The 15,898-nt window shown below is 39.9% G+C and overlaps 1 protein-coding gene across 4 annotated transcripts in view; it reads left to right on the top strand.

The window, feature by feature from the left end:
* Positions 1 to 15,898, top strand: part of TSPAN12 (tetraspanin 12) — a 45,249-nt gene that overhangs the window by 5,506 nt on the left and 23,845 nt on the right. For 3 of the 4 annotated variants that reach the window (XM_040596845.1, XM_040596846.1, XM_040596847.1), the window contains 2 exons: positions 8,955 to 9,037; positions 9,654 to 9,789. In XM_040596845.1, the coding sequence (XP_040452779.1) occupies positions 8,955 to 9,037; positions 9,654 to 9,789 (219 nt within the window). Of the gene's footprint in view, positions 1 to 1,891; positions 2,099 to 4,488; positions 4,561 to 8,954; positions 9,038 to 9,653; positions 9,790 to 15,898 lie in introns of all 4 variants that reach the window. The other variant, XM_040596848.1, reaches the window with a different exon arrangement.

The following is a 15,898-nucleotide window of genomic DNA, read 5'->3' as shown; positions in this document are numbered from 1 at the left end:
TTGTTGCTCAGTGCTTTGTGGTCTCTTTCCCGATTAAACCACCTTCACAAGCAAGCATGCTAGGGAGACCTTCAGTGGCAGAACATGGCCAGCTCAAAATAATGGCACAAGCATAACGGGAGATTATCCAAGCACAGTGACCCCTAGGGCAGAACAGGAACTGGAAAATGGGGCTGAATACAGGAAAAAAATCAGTCTACTGGCTGCTTACAATAGTAGCGGATTAAGCAAAGCAATAGCTGTGAGAGGCATAGGCCTGTTTTACTTGGCAGCTCAGCCATGCGTATTCTTTAAAAAAAAAAATGTAAATAGTCAAAATATGTGGACTAGGTAGTGATCGTAGATGCAAGTAAAAGCAGCACATTTTTTTTGTGTCAATTTTTTCATTTTTTTTTTATAAAAAGCAAAGTATAGCTTACGTGCAGGAAAACGTATAGACTTTCTACCTTGAGAAGACTGTGAGCTTTTTTATTTTATTTTTTTTTTCCTGGTGAGCATGTGAGGCAGAAAAGAGGAACAGCTACCTTTGTGTCAGTTGTAACTGAGTATGATGGTACTGCAGTGGCTTGGACGTATCAAGATTGTAAGTTGCAGATGACTGTGTCCTAGGTGGTGAGGATCTCTTAACCCATGATTGATAGTGCCAGTGGATGTGTGAACCAAGCTAGCAACGTTGCCACATCCTTCACTCTGTGAGGTTTTTCCACCTGGTGATAGCTATTTCTGCTGAGCGGTGCCTAAGTTTTCCTTCATGTGCGTAGCAGTACCATCTAACTTTGGCTGTGTGGTTGCAGCCAATAAACTCTTCTTGCAGGTAATGGAAATTGTTTTGCAACCATCTTGAATTTGTGCTTGTGACAAAAAAAAATAAAAAAATCACATACAATGAAGGAGGGACAAGCTTCCAGTTTAGCTTTCCGTTTGTTTTGAATAGTTCATACACTTAAATCCTCCTAGTTTTAGCTATGTGTACCACCGGAGAGCCCAGAGCAAGGGAATGTTAGCGTCGTGCAATGAAGCACTAAGAGTGGCTGGAAGCAGTAGTACTGTATTTCCTTCTTTTTCCAACCTCAAATGTGTGTGTTAAAACTAGTATTTTTTTGCTTCATTTTTCAAATGTACTTGACACGAGAAAGAAATAGTCTATTCTCCCTTCTGTGGAATGAGATTCTGCATAGAAGTTGTGTTTCTGCTGCCTTCCAATTTCCACTCACTGATGGCATTTGTAGGTACTCGGAATGGACAGTGTTTGGGTCAAGTTTTCAAGGAGTTTAAGTGACTAATAATATTCATTGAAATGAACGCTGCCTGGCTGGGTACCTGGAGCAGTGTAAACATGGGATTAATTCTAGGCTAATACAGTCTGATTTTAGAGACTGCAGTGTAGACCTGTGTAATCGGAATTTTATTTTCTTATCATTCTTGTATAAAGAAAATATCTAAAAGCCATGCAAGAGTAACTCTGGCTTCTGTGGGAAAATGGTATCTTTTAAAGGAATGCATTCAGCAGAGCAAGCTATACGACGAGATTTAAAGGATGAGAAAAACTTTTAATTCTGGTCTTTGAGAAATCTTTCATGTTCTGGTGTCTTTAGGCTGTGTTATTTGTATCACATCATTGCATTACCAGACCATGTCCTAACAAAGCAAAGCAGAGTTCTGCCGTAAGTCAACTTCATATCTACCACTGTATAACCTTTTATCCCACATATCTTTGTGGGTGATACGGCTCACCCCACATGGCATGTCAACAGTGAATTGGTAGATGAGTCTCTGCAAAACTGTTCTGAAAAAAAGAGTGGCTTGCTGTGATAATGGAAAGGACAAAATAAACCCAGAGCCCATCCTAATGTTAGAAATGACGTTAATATGCTTCTTAATTGGCTTTCAGAATTCAGTGAAAGCACAGACATTTCTTGGATAATCCTCACAACTAACTATGTGCAACTCATTGCATCAACCTTGAGGATAAAGGGACAAACCTGTGCTGGCTACATTTGAGCTCATAGCTCAAGAGGATGGAAAAACTTCAAACTATATGCTTATACTGGTAAGCCATGATCTCCAGCAGAACTGGGAAGCTCCATCTGGCCTTAAGGTAGTTGCATATTTTTTTTCTTTAAATTTGCATCTCTTTCTGTAGAAGATAGCTACCCAATTATTCATGAATCCCCAGGCACTGCTTCTGTATTGTGAAGATTTTCCATCATCATTTTAAGAGTCTGTGGTAGACACTAGACAAGGCTCATATGAATAAGACCAATTTTTTAATCTCTTGTAGCTATTTCCCAAGGTACAGGGGACAGTTTAATTTTGTGCAGTTTTGTAGGAATGTGTGATTTACTTAAAAATGATGGTTCATTTTAGTCATCTTTGTGTGCTTATGGGTATTCACATGTAAAACAGGAAAGTTAAGTGATGTGCTGACAGCCAGCTGATACATACATCCTGTGGATGTATGTAATACATAATTCTTTTTTTATACCTGTCTTCCAGTTACATATCCTGGGTTTAAAAATAATTTGCCTGCCATCTGCAAGGTAGGCTGCTGTCTGGGAACAAAAACAAGCTCCTACAGAAAATGTAATTAAGAGTATATCATGTATATGTAAAGGTGTATTGTATTGACATTGGTGTGTGGCTTGTGATATGGATCTGGACATGAGCTCTGAGCATTGCTGCAAATTGCCCACAATCAGCAGCACATACTTCTGCCTCCCCAAAGGCAAAAGGTCTCTTGACAGTGTGATGCTTACTTTTGAGGGCAGAGTGGCGCAAATCATGTCCTAACAAGAAGTGCAGTGCCTAGGTAGTCACAGAGAGGATGGATGGAGAAATGTTTGCACTTTCTTGTCCCTCTGATTTTAATGTACCCTTGTGCTACAGAGCCCAGAAGTTGATATGTAGGTCTGACACTCAGTAGAACTGGGTGGTAGATCAACTGTACCTCAACCTGTTTGCTTAGGTGGGTTCTCACTTGTTCCTTATGCTGGGCTGCTGTAGGAGCCTTGCACAGCTAACTGCTGGGAAACTTGCTTGCTTCGCCTGGGAGGGTGACCCGTTAGCAGTCTGTCAGGGCTCTGGCAGTTGCCTTATTGCGAAGCGTGCAAGTTCTAGCCTGTGCCAAACGCAGAGCAGGTTGTTAACTCAGTGTTGCAGCTGTGCAAGCAAAGGCAGATTCAAAGTGCAAATACGTACATGCTTCAGCTGTTTGCATGTGGGAGGGCACCAAGGCATAACCCTGTGTAGGAAGCTTAGCTAAAACAAAAAGTTGGCATGTCTGTAGAATAAAAAGTGCATTAGTGGGGAATAGGGGAATTTCCTTTTTTTTATAGGCCACCCTTTCTCTAAAGATTTCAATGATTTTGCCAAGTAATACAGAAAAACAAGACCTCCAGTCCTGCTCTCCCCTGCCCTTATGCCTCTCCCTCACAAAAAAAATGTAGTTGTCTGTTTATCCAGGGATCTGAGTCATCTATGTTTGTTCAATGATCTGAGTGTTGACCCTAATTGTGAAAATTCTGTGAAACCTTTGCAACATGTTCTGTTCACGACCTGGTAGTGATTTATCCCCATGCCCCCTTTGGAAAGTCACAGCTTGGGTTACCCAAATCAGTTTTAACTGAAAAAAATTCTCAAGGTTTATTTCTTTACTAAAATTAAAGGACATGTTCTGATGAATGTTGTCGTATCTGGGAAGTAATTTCCTTGGAGCTGGAAACCTTTTTCTGCAAAGCAAGTTGCTCTGAAGTGCTGCTAGTCAGCATTTTGTACAGGTACCAGAGCGTAGCCTGAAGTTGTTTGCCACATCTGTTATCATAAAAAGAATGCTGTGTGATTTTTAATATGGAAGATACTTTTAATCTTTGAATGCCAGATATAACGAAAGAATGAAAAACAAGTGTGCACATAGCGACAGCAATTAGTCTTACTCCATCAAAGACAGAAATCCATGTTCATCTATTAATTGAAAACACATTTATTTTGCAGTTTAGGCATGACCTCAAAGACATTATGAGTAGGACTGTCACAATAAGGGCTTAAAATAGCTACTTAATGAATAAAATACGATTTGACATTTTTTTCATTTTTATGCATAATTTATATAAAAGAGTTCTAAAGATAATTTAAAATATGCTTGGAAGTGACCACTCCTAATAGTTTGAGCCATTGTTAGATATTGTAATTCAGTTGCCTAAGAAAGCTCTAGTAGCTTTAAGAACTTTATAGATTACTTTGGAAATTCAATACTTTATTGTGTGATCTGCATATTGGTTGTATATAAAAATATGATTTATTACTGTTGTTTAATCAGTGTGAAAATACATTTTAAATAGGGTATGACAGCAGGCAGTTTTGTAAACTCTTCAGTGTCTTGTTGATGGCTATATAACATACTGTGACAATTCAGGATGAAACCCATAGTGACTTGTGCAGCCAGCTGCAACAAATAAACATGTTTTACTGCCTATCATATTATGTTTACAGCACAGCAGACTGGCTGTCATCAGAGAAGCTTGGGTGAAAACTTTCTAGTGAAATGATGTAACTGTTAATGTGGTGAGAATTATCTTCGTAGTTTTATTTCTCAAAACTTATGGGCTTTCGTCTGATTGCTTGATACAGATTTCTAACTGTGTTTTACATCTAAATTAGTTACAAAACAATGGCTGAAGTCGTGGCTGTCAGTTTTTTAAGCCTGCCTTTTTGCCTTCCTCCAAATAAACCAACAAAACCTGTAATCAGGACCTTGCCCCTGTCCATGACTCCTTGAAAATCACATGGCAGTGAACTGCAGTGATGGGACTGCTGTTCTTTGCTAGTAGGTTTGGATGCACAGCAGGTTTTTTCGGGAGGTTGTTACAATTCATGCCTGCTAAGTGCATGGGCTGAGTTGTGCTGCTGGTGTTCATGTAATTCCTGTGCTGCTGGCTGAAGATCTGCCTCTGCCAGAAGTGGTGTGAAGTGGTGGGTGCCTGGAGCCTCCTTGATGTCAGCTGGCCCTTGAGGATGCTTAGTGCTTTTACAGAGCAGCACATGTGCATGTTGAGCCGTAAACAGGAGACCATGGAGGTCAGTGTTGTGTTCTCATGATTCCCTTGTGTCTATAAAGCAGGTGAGCAAGTTGATTGATGGGTATGAGTTAGTGCTTGATAATCTTTTGTTATTAAGGTAAACATCAGTCATCATTATGCAGGGCAGTCTGGTGTTGTGAATACATCTTTCATCCTGCAGGGTGTTCCTGCCCGAAGGCTCACTTCTGCTGATCTAAGGGGAATAGGACTTTTTTCCCAGCACTTCCCTCTGCTAGCGAAGAGCTGCTAAGCTTTTGCTGGGTTACGTGCCATAAAACATACCTTTTGTAATCAATCTATTGCTGAATTGGTGGGGTTTTTTTTGAGTTACCACAGCGTGCTTTTCCGTGGGCCTCTTTTGTGTTTTTTTGAGTTTGTTTTTTGTTCAAGAGAAGCTTCTTGAGTATTTGCCTGTTCTTTTTCTGAGTCATGTCTTTGTGCCGCCTCAGTTTGAGTGTTGCTGACTTTCATAGATGTAAATTCAGTGTGTCACAGCCCTCTGGCTTTTTGGATTATTTGGAGTAATAATTCACTTTGGACTTCTCTCCCAAGGAATTTGTCTGATTGGCAGAAGGGTGTTGCACAGGTAATCTGTGTTGTAGCGTCTGTGTAGCAACGAGGTAAGGCATTGTGTGTGTATGTTTTTAGAGTAGTGCTGAGCTAGCTTGTGTGTTGATAACCATACGTGTGTTCTAAGACAGAAGTCAGTAACATCTGGAGAAGTTGGTGGCGGTGAGATCATTCAGGGCACAGGGTAGGTGAGTGGGTGAGCTGTAGTGTGGCTTTCACAGGGTTTACAGAGAGAGCATGTAACTTATGTCCGGCAAGAAACAGTAGGAATTGATTGTTAGCAATTTACACTGAAGGAGAACAGCCAGGGGGACCTAAATGGCTAAAAGCTTTTTGAATGAAGTGAGAGACCTTTCATAGAGAGCTTGTTCTTATGAGCTGAAGTATTCATATAGTTACATTATTGGTGAAGGTTATGTTTCCTAGGTGAAAGGAAGCAGTCCTTTTCTTCCAGTTGCCATTCATAAATGAAATCTGTCATGTTTCATGATATGGTCATTAAGTGTTTGTGCAGAAGTCATGTGGCTGGCTGTTGGCCACAGCTTGGAGATGCGTCTGCCTACACTTTCCTCTCACTGATTTTATGTGAGCAAAAAAACATATCTAGGTAGAGAAAACTCAACCTAGGCAGGCAGAGCAGAAACAAAAGTTCTCCTTCCTCATTTGCCTTTGAAGGCAAGTCCTTTCTTCTAGCAAACTGAATGGTTCTCTCAGTGGCTTGATTCTGCTCATTGCTTTTGATCTCTGGGAAGTCCTTTCTGTCCCCTCTGCCTTTTACCTGGTTGCTCCATCATCTTCCATCTGTTGCCAAATAACCTGCACGCTCCAGTACCCTTGTGGTGACTCTTTTGCCTGCTAAATCGTGCCTCTGCTGAGGAAGCAATCTCTTGCCTTTTTCCAAGGAATCCACCTCTCATTGCTGTACAGGAATGTATTGCTGCATACTGAAGGCTGAAGGAAAATGAATGCAGCCTGTGAGTTCCTAATGAAGAGTGGGGACTAGGCAGTCCACCAGTCTGGTATGGGAGGAATAGTATTATTTACCAAGTAAACATTTTTCTGGTAACAGTTTTTGTAGCAGGACCATCTGGCTCTTACTAAAAGTTGCTGAGGAGTGTGGTTTTGATGGTCTTCTCACTCCTGAGCACCACTGCTGTAAAGCAGCATAACCAAATTTATCTCAAGTATTTTACTATAAATAGAGTGGAAGTGTGAGCTAACAATTTATCTGTGTGTATCAGGAGGACTTGCAGGGAGATGTGGAGTGTTAAAAATGTTGACAGTTGCTTTTTTACCGTGAGAAGATTAGGCTGGCTGGTTGTAGTCTTATTTACCTCTCTTAGTGTTAGAAACGTGTTTTTATTGCTAGTGTGATATATTTCCTGATGCTTTCTTCCAAGGAGGTAGCCATTGTTGAGGAGTCCATCTAGAAGGACATTCTAGTCATCTTCTTTTCCTTGCTCCTGCAGCTCCCTGCAGGTAACACAACAGAAAATGCTCTTTACTCCTGCTGTTCTACCAACCAAAATAGATCCCACAGAGCATAAAGGACATGTGTGTACATAGACTTGTAGCGTGCACTAGCTTTCAGGACTATGCTTGCAGCATGCCAAGCTCCCAGGGCTGTTGCTGGCACCACACAGAACCAAGGCAGTGCCTGTACTTTGTGCATCCCTTTTGAAAAGCAGGAGGAAGATGTGGAGTAGCCACTGGGACTTCCCTTGAAATTTTAAAGGCAAATTTTGAAGGTGTTAAGTTTGAACCTTTTAACTTACCTATCCTTCATAACGACTTTAGGGAAATACGGTGTGTGGGAAGCTAGCTGTTGAAGGCAACAGGGGAGATTCACTGGTTTAAGATGCAGGTGGTATAATGCTGGGGTTTCCTGGCATACACCTATGCAGTGCATGAAAACAGTAGCATTCAGGAGAGCCAGCATGCTTAGGTCTCCCTCCCTCAGCTAGGCAGTGGTGCTTCTGAAGTCCTGAATCTGCCAGGTTCGGACCCTGAGCTGTAGTTCAGGCTTAGGTGCCCATGTGAGACCACTATTCCTAAATTCTTTGTGTGTAGTAAACCAACTGAATTCCCTGAAATGGTCCGGGAAATACACAGTGGCATTAGTAACCTTGCCTTTTCTCCATTTTGTAGAAAAGCTTAGTGGTTCCCTCCTCTCCTTGAAGGAGTTTATAGCTGTGTGTCTCACCTTCTGTTTGGGGAGCAGTGGCTCTTGTCTGCCCTGTGCATGCAGGAGGACACGTGGTGCTCTGGGGGCCAGAGAGCATGCACAGAGGTGGGGATGACTGCCACTGTTCTGTGAGCCCTCCTCCGGGATGAAGAGCACACTGGCTTACCTAGCCCAGTGCAAAGTGCATGGACCAGTGCCGTGGTGAGCGTCTTGTCCTCTAGCGGTACCTACCAACAGAAGAGCTGGTGCTGTCTCAATGTAGCAGATGTGTTCTGACCATGTAATTCAGGTTTGTCTTCTCAAAAAAATCAGAGGCCAGAGCTTCTACTGGTAGATCCCAGGTGTGCTGGAGTGCATGATGGCATCAGGTGATAGAAATCTGGGTCTGCTAAGGTGTGGAGGCAATTCTAAGTGGTTTTAGTCTCGGGGATTTACTTGCTGTAGGAGCAGTCCTGGTCAAAGTATAGTGGCTTTATGCCTCTCAAGTGCTTGGCAGGTTAGGTACCCAAACACTTTGATGATCTGGGATTTATAACTGAGAGTGCATTGAGTTTTACTGTCATTTTACAGTTCAGGAAGCTGAGGTGTAGTGTTAATGGTTTGACTTTATTTGAATAAGTGAGAGTATCAGAATCTTCTAAATGTAACCCCAAGATAAATCTCATCTCCTATTATGTATCAGTACCGTTGTATTTTGTGTGGGGTTTCAGGTTATTTTTCACTGGCTGTGTACCTGAGCATGGTTTCATACAGACTGGTGGATACCACCTGTAAGCCCTGAAGAAAGTCACTGATTTTAGCCGCATAAAATCTCACTGTTGTTTCTGCGGTACGATGTACAGCAGGAGGACTTGAGCCAGCAGTAGCATCACTGGGTGGACGAGAAGGTATTCCAGGCATTAATTATGCGTACTGGAAGAGAAGATTATTGTCACTGGCTCCCTAAACACTTGGGCAACAAACCAACTCTGAGTGTATAGAAGTACAGTTTTGGTGACAGTATGCTGTTTGGATAAGTAAATGCATGAAATACGTTCCTGATAATTGATCCTCTACTTAAATTATGAATGCTCTTGCAATTTTCTAAAAAATGCATGATAAATAACTTCATCTTTTCTTTTTAGCTGATGTCCATCAGTGTATTAGGTGTTTCTGCTTGGATGAGAGACTACCTGAATAATGTTCTCACTTTAACTGCAGAAACAAGGTAAAACTTTCGTTAAACCTATTAATCTGTGTGGGTGATTGATTGCAGTATGTATCATTCATTCTGTACTGCAAGTTTCCTACTTAAGATTTCTAGAATTAAGTAGTCTTCTGTTGAGCTAATTATTATTTTGTTGAAAAGTGTATTTTTGCCACCATTTCTGGCTTCAGTTAAAAAGGTATGAATTCAGTGTTGTTTTATTCCTATACTTTCTCTTCCGACAGGGATCAATTTTTGGCCCATATTATATTACTATTTAGTTTTGAATACGTTTTTTTAGTCCGGCGATTTAGGAATGCTGTTAATTTTGTTACAGCAGTGCTTGTGAGCCCTAGTGATGGAACAGGGCCTCATTGTGCTGCATACCGTGCGACTGCAGGACAGGAAGATCACCTTCACTCCAAAGAGATTTTGGGTGATGCATTACTTTCTGGTACCTGAATGCAGTATTTGACTTTAAAACCACATAGAAGAGATTTTTGTGAAACGTGTAGGGCACTGGAAAGAACGCATCTACTAATTCACCATTTTTGTTTTAATGCCTATATTATGTTCTTCTTTTGTACCATTTTTGTGTGGTCATGCTTTTTTTGATTATGGATCTGATTGGTTTTAGGGTGGAGGAGGCTGTCATTTTGACTTACTTTCCTGTGATCCACCCGGTCATGATTGCAGTCTGCTGTTTCCTCATCATAGTTGGAATGCTGGGCTACTGTGGAACAGTGAAAAGAAATCTGTTGCTCCTTGTCTGGGTATGTTTCACAACCTTTAAAACCAGCTAACTTCTGCTTTATTTTGACGGTGTAAGAAAAGTTTTAATCCAAAGGCACTAGATAAATACTGATTATTTTTTTATTACTGTGTTGAGTTATGATATCAGTGAGGAATTGTAATTGCAAAGCAAACAGTAGGAAAGAATTTATTGCCTAGACTGCATTATGCTGCGACTGAAAGACAGGCAGTGTCTCATTTGCAAAAATCCACTTCATTTAGTAGAGGAGTTACTGAAGGGAAAAATAACTCAAACTCTGAAGTACTAATAGTTATAGGAATGTGTCTCAGTGCTCTGAAAAAAAACCCTTATGCTACCCTTTTGACTCTTCACTGTGCAATAGCTAAATAACCTAGATTTTGCTTTATCTCCACAGTTGCTTGTTTGTGTAAAGTTACAGCATTTTTAGCTGATGAAAGTTCATTCTGAGCATATTCAGAAGCTTTGCCTTCTCTTATGTGGATGTGGAATTTTACAGTTGCATTGGGTTGTGAGCGAGTTTAAAACTGAATTCCAAGTACCCAGCCTTTTCCTTGGATTGGAAGCTGTGTAACTGACACAACAGCAGCTGAAAAGCAAGTCTTTCCTGCACAAGGCTCTATGTACAATGTCACTGTGATGAGGCTTTGACTGTCGAGGGAGCAAAATGCCTTTTTCTTTATCTGGAAGTCAGTGAGTTTGAGGACAGTAACACTGTCCCTGCCTTACCCACCCCCCCAGAAAAAAACCCAAAACCAAAAACCACAAACCAAAGAAACACACACCCCCCACCACCAAGCAAACCCCAAAACAAAAAATCCCCACCCAAACCAAAAAGCCCATCAAACTTGCATTCATTTTAAAGATTGGGAGTTTAAAAATATTTAGACCGTTGGCAACACTGAGATCAAGGAGTGTCATGTGCCTGTGTGCTTCTTAGAGGTCTGGCTGATAGCCCTGCGCTGAGTTTGACTTTGTGTTTCAACGTGAGGGTAAGCGGGATTATGAGCAGTCTGTAAGCCCCAGAGAGTGGGAGCAGTGGATGTTGAAGAGGTGTATGAGACTTGATTATTGTAAATGCAGTAGGAGAAAGTGGACAGGTAAAATCCTTCAGCTCTTGAGAGTATCCAGGAGTCTTACACAAGCAGAGTTGGGCTCCTGCTGTTTTTTCACTACAGTGTGTGTTGAGCTCCTTCAGAGTGTGTACAGTTGCATTGTTCTTGTGGATCTGTGCAGGCTGAAGTACATGACATGGACCTCACAAATTTTGCACAAAATGACTACAAAACCAAGTGAGAAGTTGGCTGAGGTTTATGCAGCCTTCGCTTTTAACTAACAGGAAATATTCAAACTGCAGCTAAACCTATCATGAAACTACTGGGGTTTTGTATTTAAACGGCTTTTTTTACTTAAGAGGGTTGGAATAAGCTTTATTTGAGATTTCCAGCTGAAGGTCTGCAGCAGAAGTGTTCTTCCTGTTGCAAGAGGGCAAATGCTGCTTCTCCTTTTGGGTATTTGTTAAGCCCACATATATATATATATATGAAGATTGTTGTTTCAAAGTTATACAGTTAGGAAAAACTGCCATTTAATTCTGAATACTTTATAGTAATACAATAGTCATGCATTTTTTATTTCTAGATCTTAACCTTGCAATGTTAAAGTCAATGGAAACAAGTTTTAAGACAGATATTACTTTAGCTAAGAGCACTTGCATGAAAATAATGGATGAATGTAATTTTATGCCATGCAATTATTTATCTAGTCATCTTTCTTGCACACATACCTTAAGAGAGCTTTGTACATATTTTTGTTTTATACCAATAGTGAAAGTATTAAAAGATGGTAAACTTATTAACCCTTAGGGTTTTTGCTAAGATTATTTTTGTGAAGTGTTCTTTTATTTTCTAGTGGTGATACTTTTTTTTAATGTGAATTAAAATTAATTAAAAGGCAAAAGTAACTATATGATGTTGATCAATGCTACATAGTATCTAGAAAAAAGTTAACTTTTTTTGTATAAGCCTTGGAAAAAAATCCTACCTAATTAAAAAGAAAATTAATTTATAACTGGGTTTGTCCTTGAGTTTATTTAAACTGTCAGTGAAAAGAAGAAATCATTTACCACTTCTAATGCCATCTAGAAATAGATTATTTAAAGTGTGTTTAGGCAGTCAAATTATACTAAATGAAAACAAGAAATTTCTGTCAGTTTATGTTGCAATATTTCATTTTCAGGAGCCTGAAAATTTGCGCTTGCAAAGCAAACTGATAAACAAAACTAAATGATATCTTCCTAAGTATCTCATTGTCTTTGATTAATTGTTAAATGAATGCAATCATGTTATACCATAGAAGTACGAAGACGTAAGTCAATGCTTCATTCATCAGGCTAATCAGAAAAGTGATGGATCAACAAAATGAGCTTTTGTACAACCAGATGAACTAAAAGAAAAGAACCTTCATGTAAAACATTAACAACCTCTTCAATCATGTTTTTAATCTTCTTTTTGAAGTACATGAACAGCCATAATTATGGCATGCAGCAATATTTGGATACAAATCTTGATGTTGCTGGCAGCGTGTTAATTGCTAGTGCTAATGTTTTTAATTGACTTGGATTTTTGGAAAATCTAATAAAGCATAAGGACCATAAAATATATATATCTTATGGTGTAAGATATTTATAATACATCTGAATACATAATTATTTTCATTTGTTTTTGAAATTTTATCTTGCAATTGATTAAATGCTTGACTAAACTTCCTAGTTTCACATGGGGCATAAATATAAATTGAATTAATGTTTACTCAGCTTAATTGTAAGAACATATAACACCTCAGTCTTCTGGGGTGTGTGCTTTTTATTATTTGTAGAACCAGCATTTGAAAGCTATGATTATTTAATTTTAATTGCATCAGGAATATGTAGTCCTGAAGGCTATTTGGTATAAAAAGCCCATGTGTACCCTAAGTGCCTGTAATATAATTTAATTATTGTGCATGACATTTAAGTATTGTGTATGACTGATGTCCTCATGTAGGAGTGGCTGTGATGCCGGCCTAAACTGGAAGATCTGGACTCTTGTAAGTTGCTAGTCCCTGACTGGAATGTATAAAAAGTCCAAGGATAAGAAATTAGAGTACAAGTTTAATAGTGCCTATTACAGTTTATTTGGCAAGATTCTTAAATTATTTTTTTCAAATCCGGAACCGTCCTTTACCTCTTCTAAGGCTCTGTATATTTGGGTTGTATTGAGTCTGTTGTGCATATAGTCTTAACTAAAAAAACACCCTAAACCCAAAACACCCCAAAAACCCAACACCCCCCCCCCCCCCCCCTTATTCTCTAAGAATGGTAACTTCATGGGTGTGCGATTTTTTTTTTTTTTTTAAGTTCTTGTTTTATTAAAACAACAAGAGTAAACTCTGTTGTTTGACAAGAAGAGCTTCATGAATAATCCCACTGGAAAATGTTTTCCTGGCTGGAGTTTTCATTGCAAAATCTGGCATTTATAACTACGAGTTTTCTGTAATTACAGCATTCAAACAGCACAGGATTCAAATTTGTCTGTATATGTTTTCGCAAAGGGAAAAACTGTTAGAAATATTTGATGGTCAATAGGGCAAATCCTTTTACTGAGTTTTATCATAAAGTTGGCAGAGAAATAAGTATTTCTCAGAACTATACGTTGTTAGACCCTGTTGGTGTGTGGTCAAAGAGCTTATTAATTCACTTATGGCATAACCTGGTTATAAATTGAAACTTGGCAGACTGAATTGTCTGTTGAGTTGAAACACAACCAGACAAGCAATCATTAAACTAAACTGGTCTTTTCTTTAAAAACAGGCTGGTATTTCACAGAAGAAAAAAATGAAATGGTACTATGTTTTGGTTGAAAAGGTAAATTGGAGGCACGTGACGAACGTTGTGTACATGTAGCTGTTTCATGTCAGTAGTTCTTAGCCAGTTAAATGCAGTGTTGGTGAAAGTGGTTTCTGTGAAGTCCGTCTGAAGAATGACGGGAAACCACTGACCGTATCAGCACTCGGGGCAGATTCTTCTGTACCTATACACCCATTTCAGTCTGTAGTGCAGAGGTGACGGGGTGATTAAATTCGGATGTCTGCTGTGTTGCAAGGTATCAGTAACTCCTAATGTCTTCCTAGAAAGAACTCCTATTCTGGGAAATGTTAGCCTACTCTACAGTACCACAGCACAGCTATTCTACAGTACTTACGGCTACAATTGGCATGAATTAGAATAAGAATTTAGCACCACTTATTTCTTCAATAATGTAGGTTATTGGTTCTATAGTAATAAAGGATATTTGTTCTGACCCACGTGGACTCTTACCACAGTCACAGCTGCTCCAATACCTTGTATTAACATTTGGCGCTGGAATTGTTACTTACCAACCAGAAGTATTTATTCATTATTTAACTACCAAGCATTGAAAGGGAAAGAATAACTGACAAACATACTTGGGGTAAACCCATGCAGTTTAGAATTAGACAGGACAAAGACCGGGTTAGCTTTCATATTTTGTGCCTTTTATCATCAGTTCATTTATATGTGTGTGATGTGAATGTGGTGTGAGCCTTTTATCATCAGCTCATTTATGTGTGTGTGTGTGAATATGGTGTGAGCAGGAGGAAAACTTCTTCACAAGACAGGTTGGCCTGCCTTCTTGAAAGACTGGTTTAAGTAGGTTTATAACACTGTAGTACCAGTTTGATGCTCAGAGGCCAGTACTGTGCTAGAACTCGCATTCACATAGTCAGTGTAAGGGGCTGGACATTTAGTTTGTATTTTGAAGTGCTGCTTGTTTGATGTTCCACTTGTAAGAGAAAATATACTTAAAATTCACCAATTTTTATAATAACCCAGTAATTTCACATATAAGCAACTTTCTCAAGAAGATAAACACAGAGCTTTTTTTTTTTTTTTTTTTCTTTATGGATTTTTAACTTTCAATTCAAAGGTGAACTGCTTGAGGAGATGCCTGTACTAACGATTATTAGACATCTTTTTGCCTTGAAATGGGATAGAAGATAAACTTCCCTGTCCCAAACAGGATTTGTAAGGTTCATACAAATTGTTAGATACTGAGATCAGTTTTGGTGATGCCACAGTGTCACCACAGAGCAAAGACGGGCTCTGCAGGGGTGGGTGTGCTCTGCAGGGCTCCCAGCACGGTGGGGTGGACTATGTTGGTCCTGGGGTTCAGTGCCGGCCTCTCTGTCTGCATAAGGATGAGGTGCACTTTGTTGACCTCGTCTTCCCCTATGTAAGTGTACAGGACAGGATTGTGTATATACTTCAAAGACTTTTGCAGAGAGGCAAGTGCTTTGAAACGGTGCCAAATTTTCTTAATTAGGAGAGGGAGTTTACAGAGCAGAGACACAAGGTGCCTAGCGTAATGGGGAGGTATTTTGAGACGAAGGGTGCTGCCTGCTGACCAAACCTCAGGCAAGAGCAGCTGCTTGTGTGAGGAGTGTGGAGGGAAGAGTGTTGGGGTGGAGGAGCGTGATAGGAATGGAGCTGGTGGGAGTGTCCAGGTCTTCTTTCAAACGCTTGGCTTAAATCCAAATGTTTGCTGTGCTCATGGTGTTGATCCGCATCTTTCACCCTAGCACTTAGCAGCGGCCTTGAATGCACAGCCATGTTATACCAGAGCAGAGGCAGCATAGTACTGTTTGGTGCAGTTATCCAGTGGCTCAAAGTAACAAGAACTGTTCAGCCCTTTGAAATTTTGAAATTCAGGGAAATGCCTCTGACTCACGACAGCAAGATTGGACAGTGTGGTTATAATGCTGTCCATTGAAATGTTTTGGGTGGGGTTTTTTTTGTGTACTTCTACATTAGTGAAGACCACTTACTCATCCTTTTGGAAAAAAAAAATCACAGTGTGAAATTAAAAGGTAAATATCTGTTGACAGTAGTAATTTTATGGTTCCAGAATGTTTTCAGCATGAAACATGCTGCCTGGATTTCTGTCACACGCTTTTTACTGTGTGCTGTGCTTTTAGGCTCACCTGTGATGGGGTGACTACCTTGCCTGTTCTTGGGGATGTGTGGTCCTGAGTATTGGTTTTCCTAGGTGTCG

This window comes from Falco naumanni, chromosome 5 (assembly GCF_017639655.2).
Source record: "Falco naumanni isolate bFalNau1 chromosome 5, bFalNau1.pat, whole genome shotgun sequence".
NCBI lineage: Eukaryota > Metazoa > Chordata > Aves > Falconiformes > Falconidae > Falco > Falco naumanni.
This window is presented reverse-complemented; position numbering and strand designations above follow the sequence as displayed.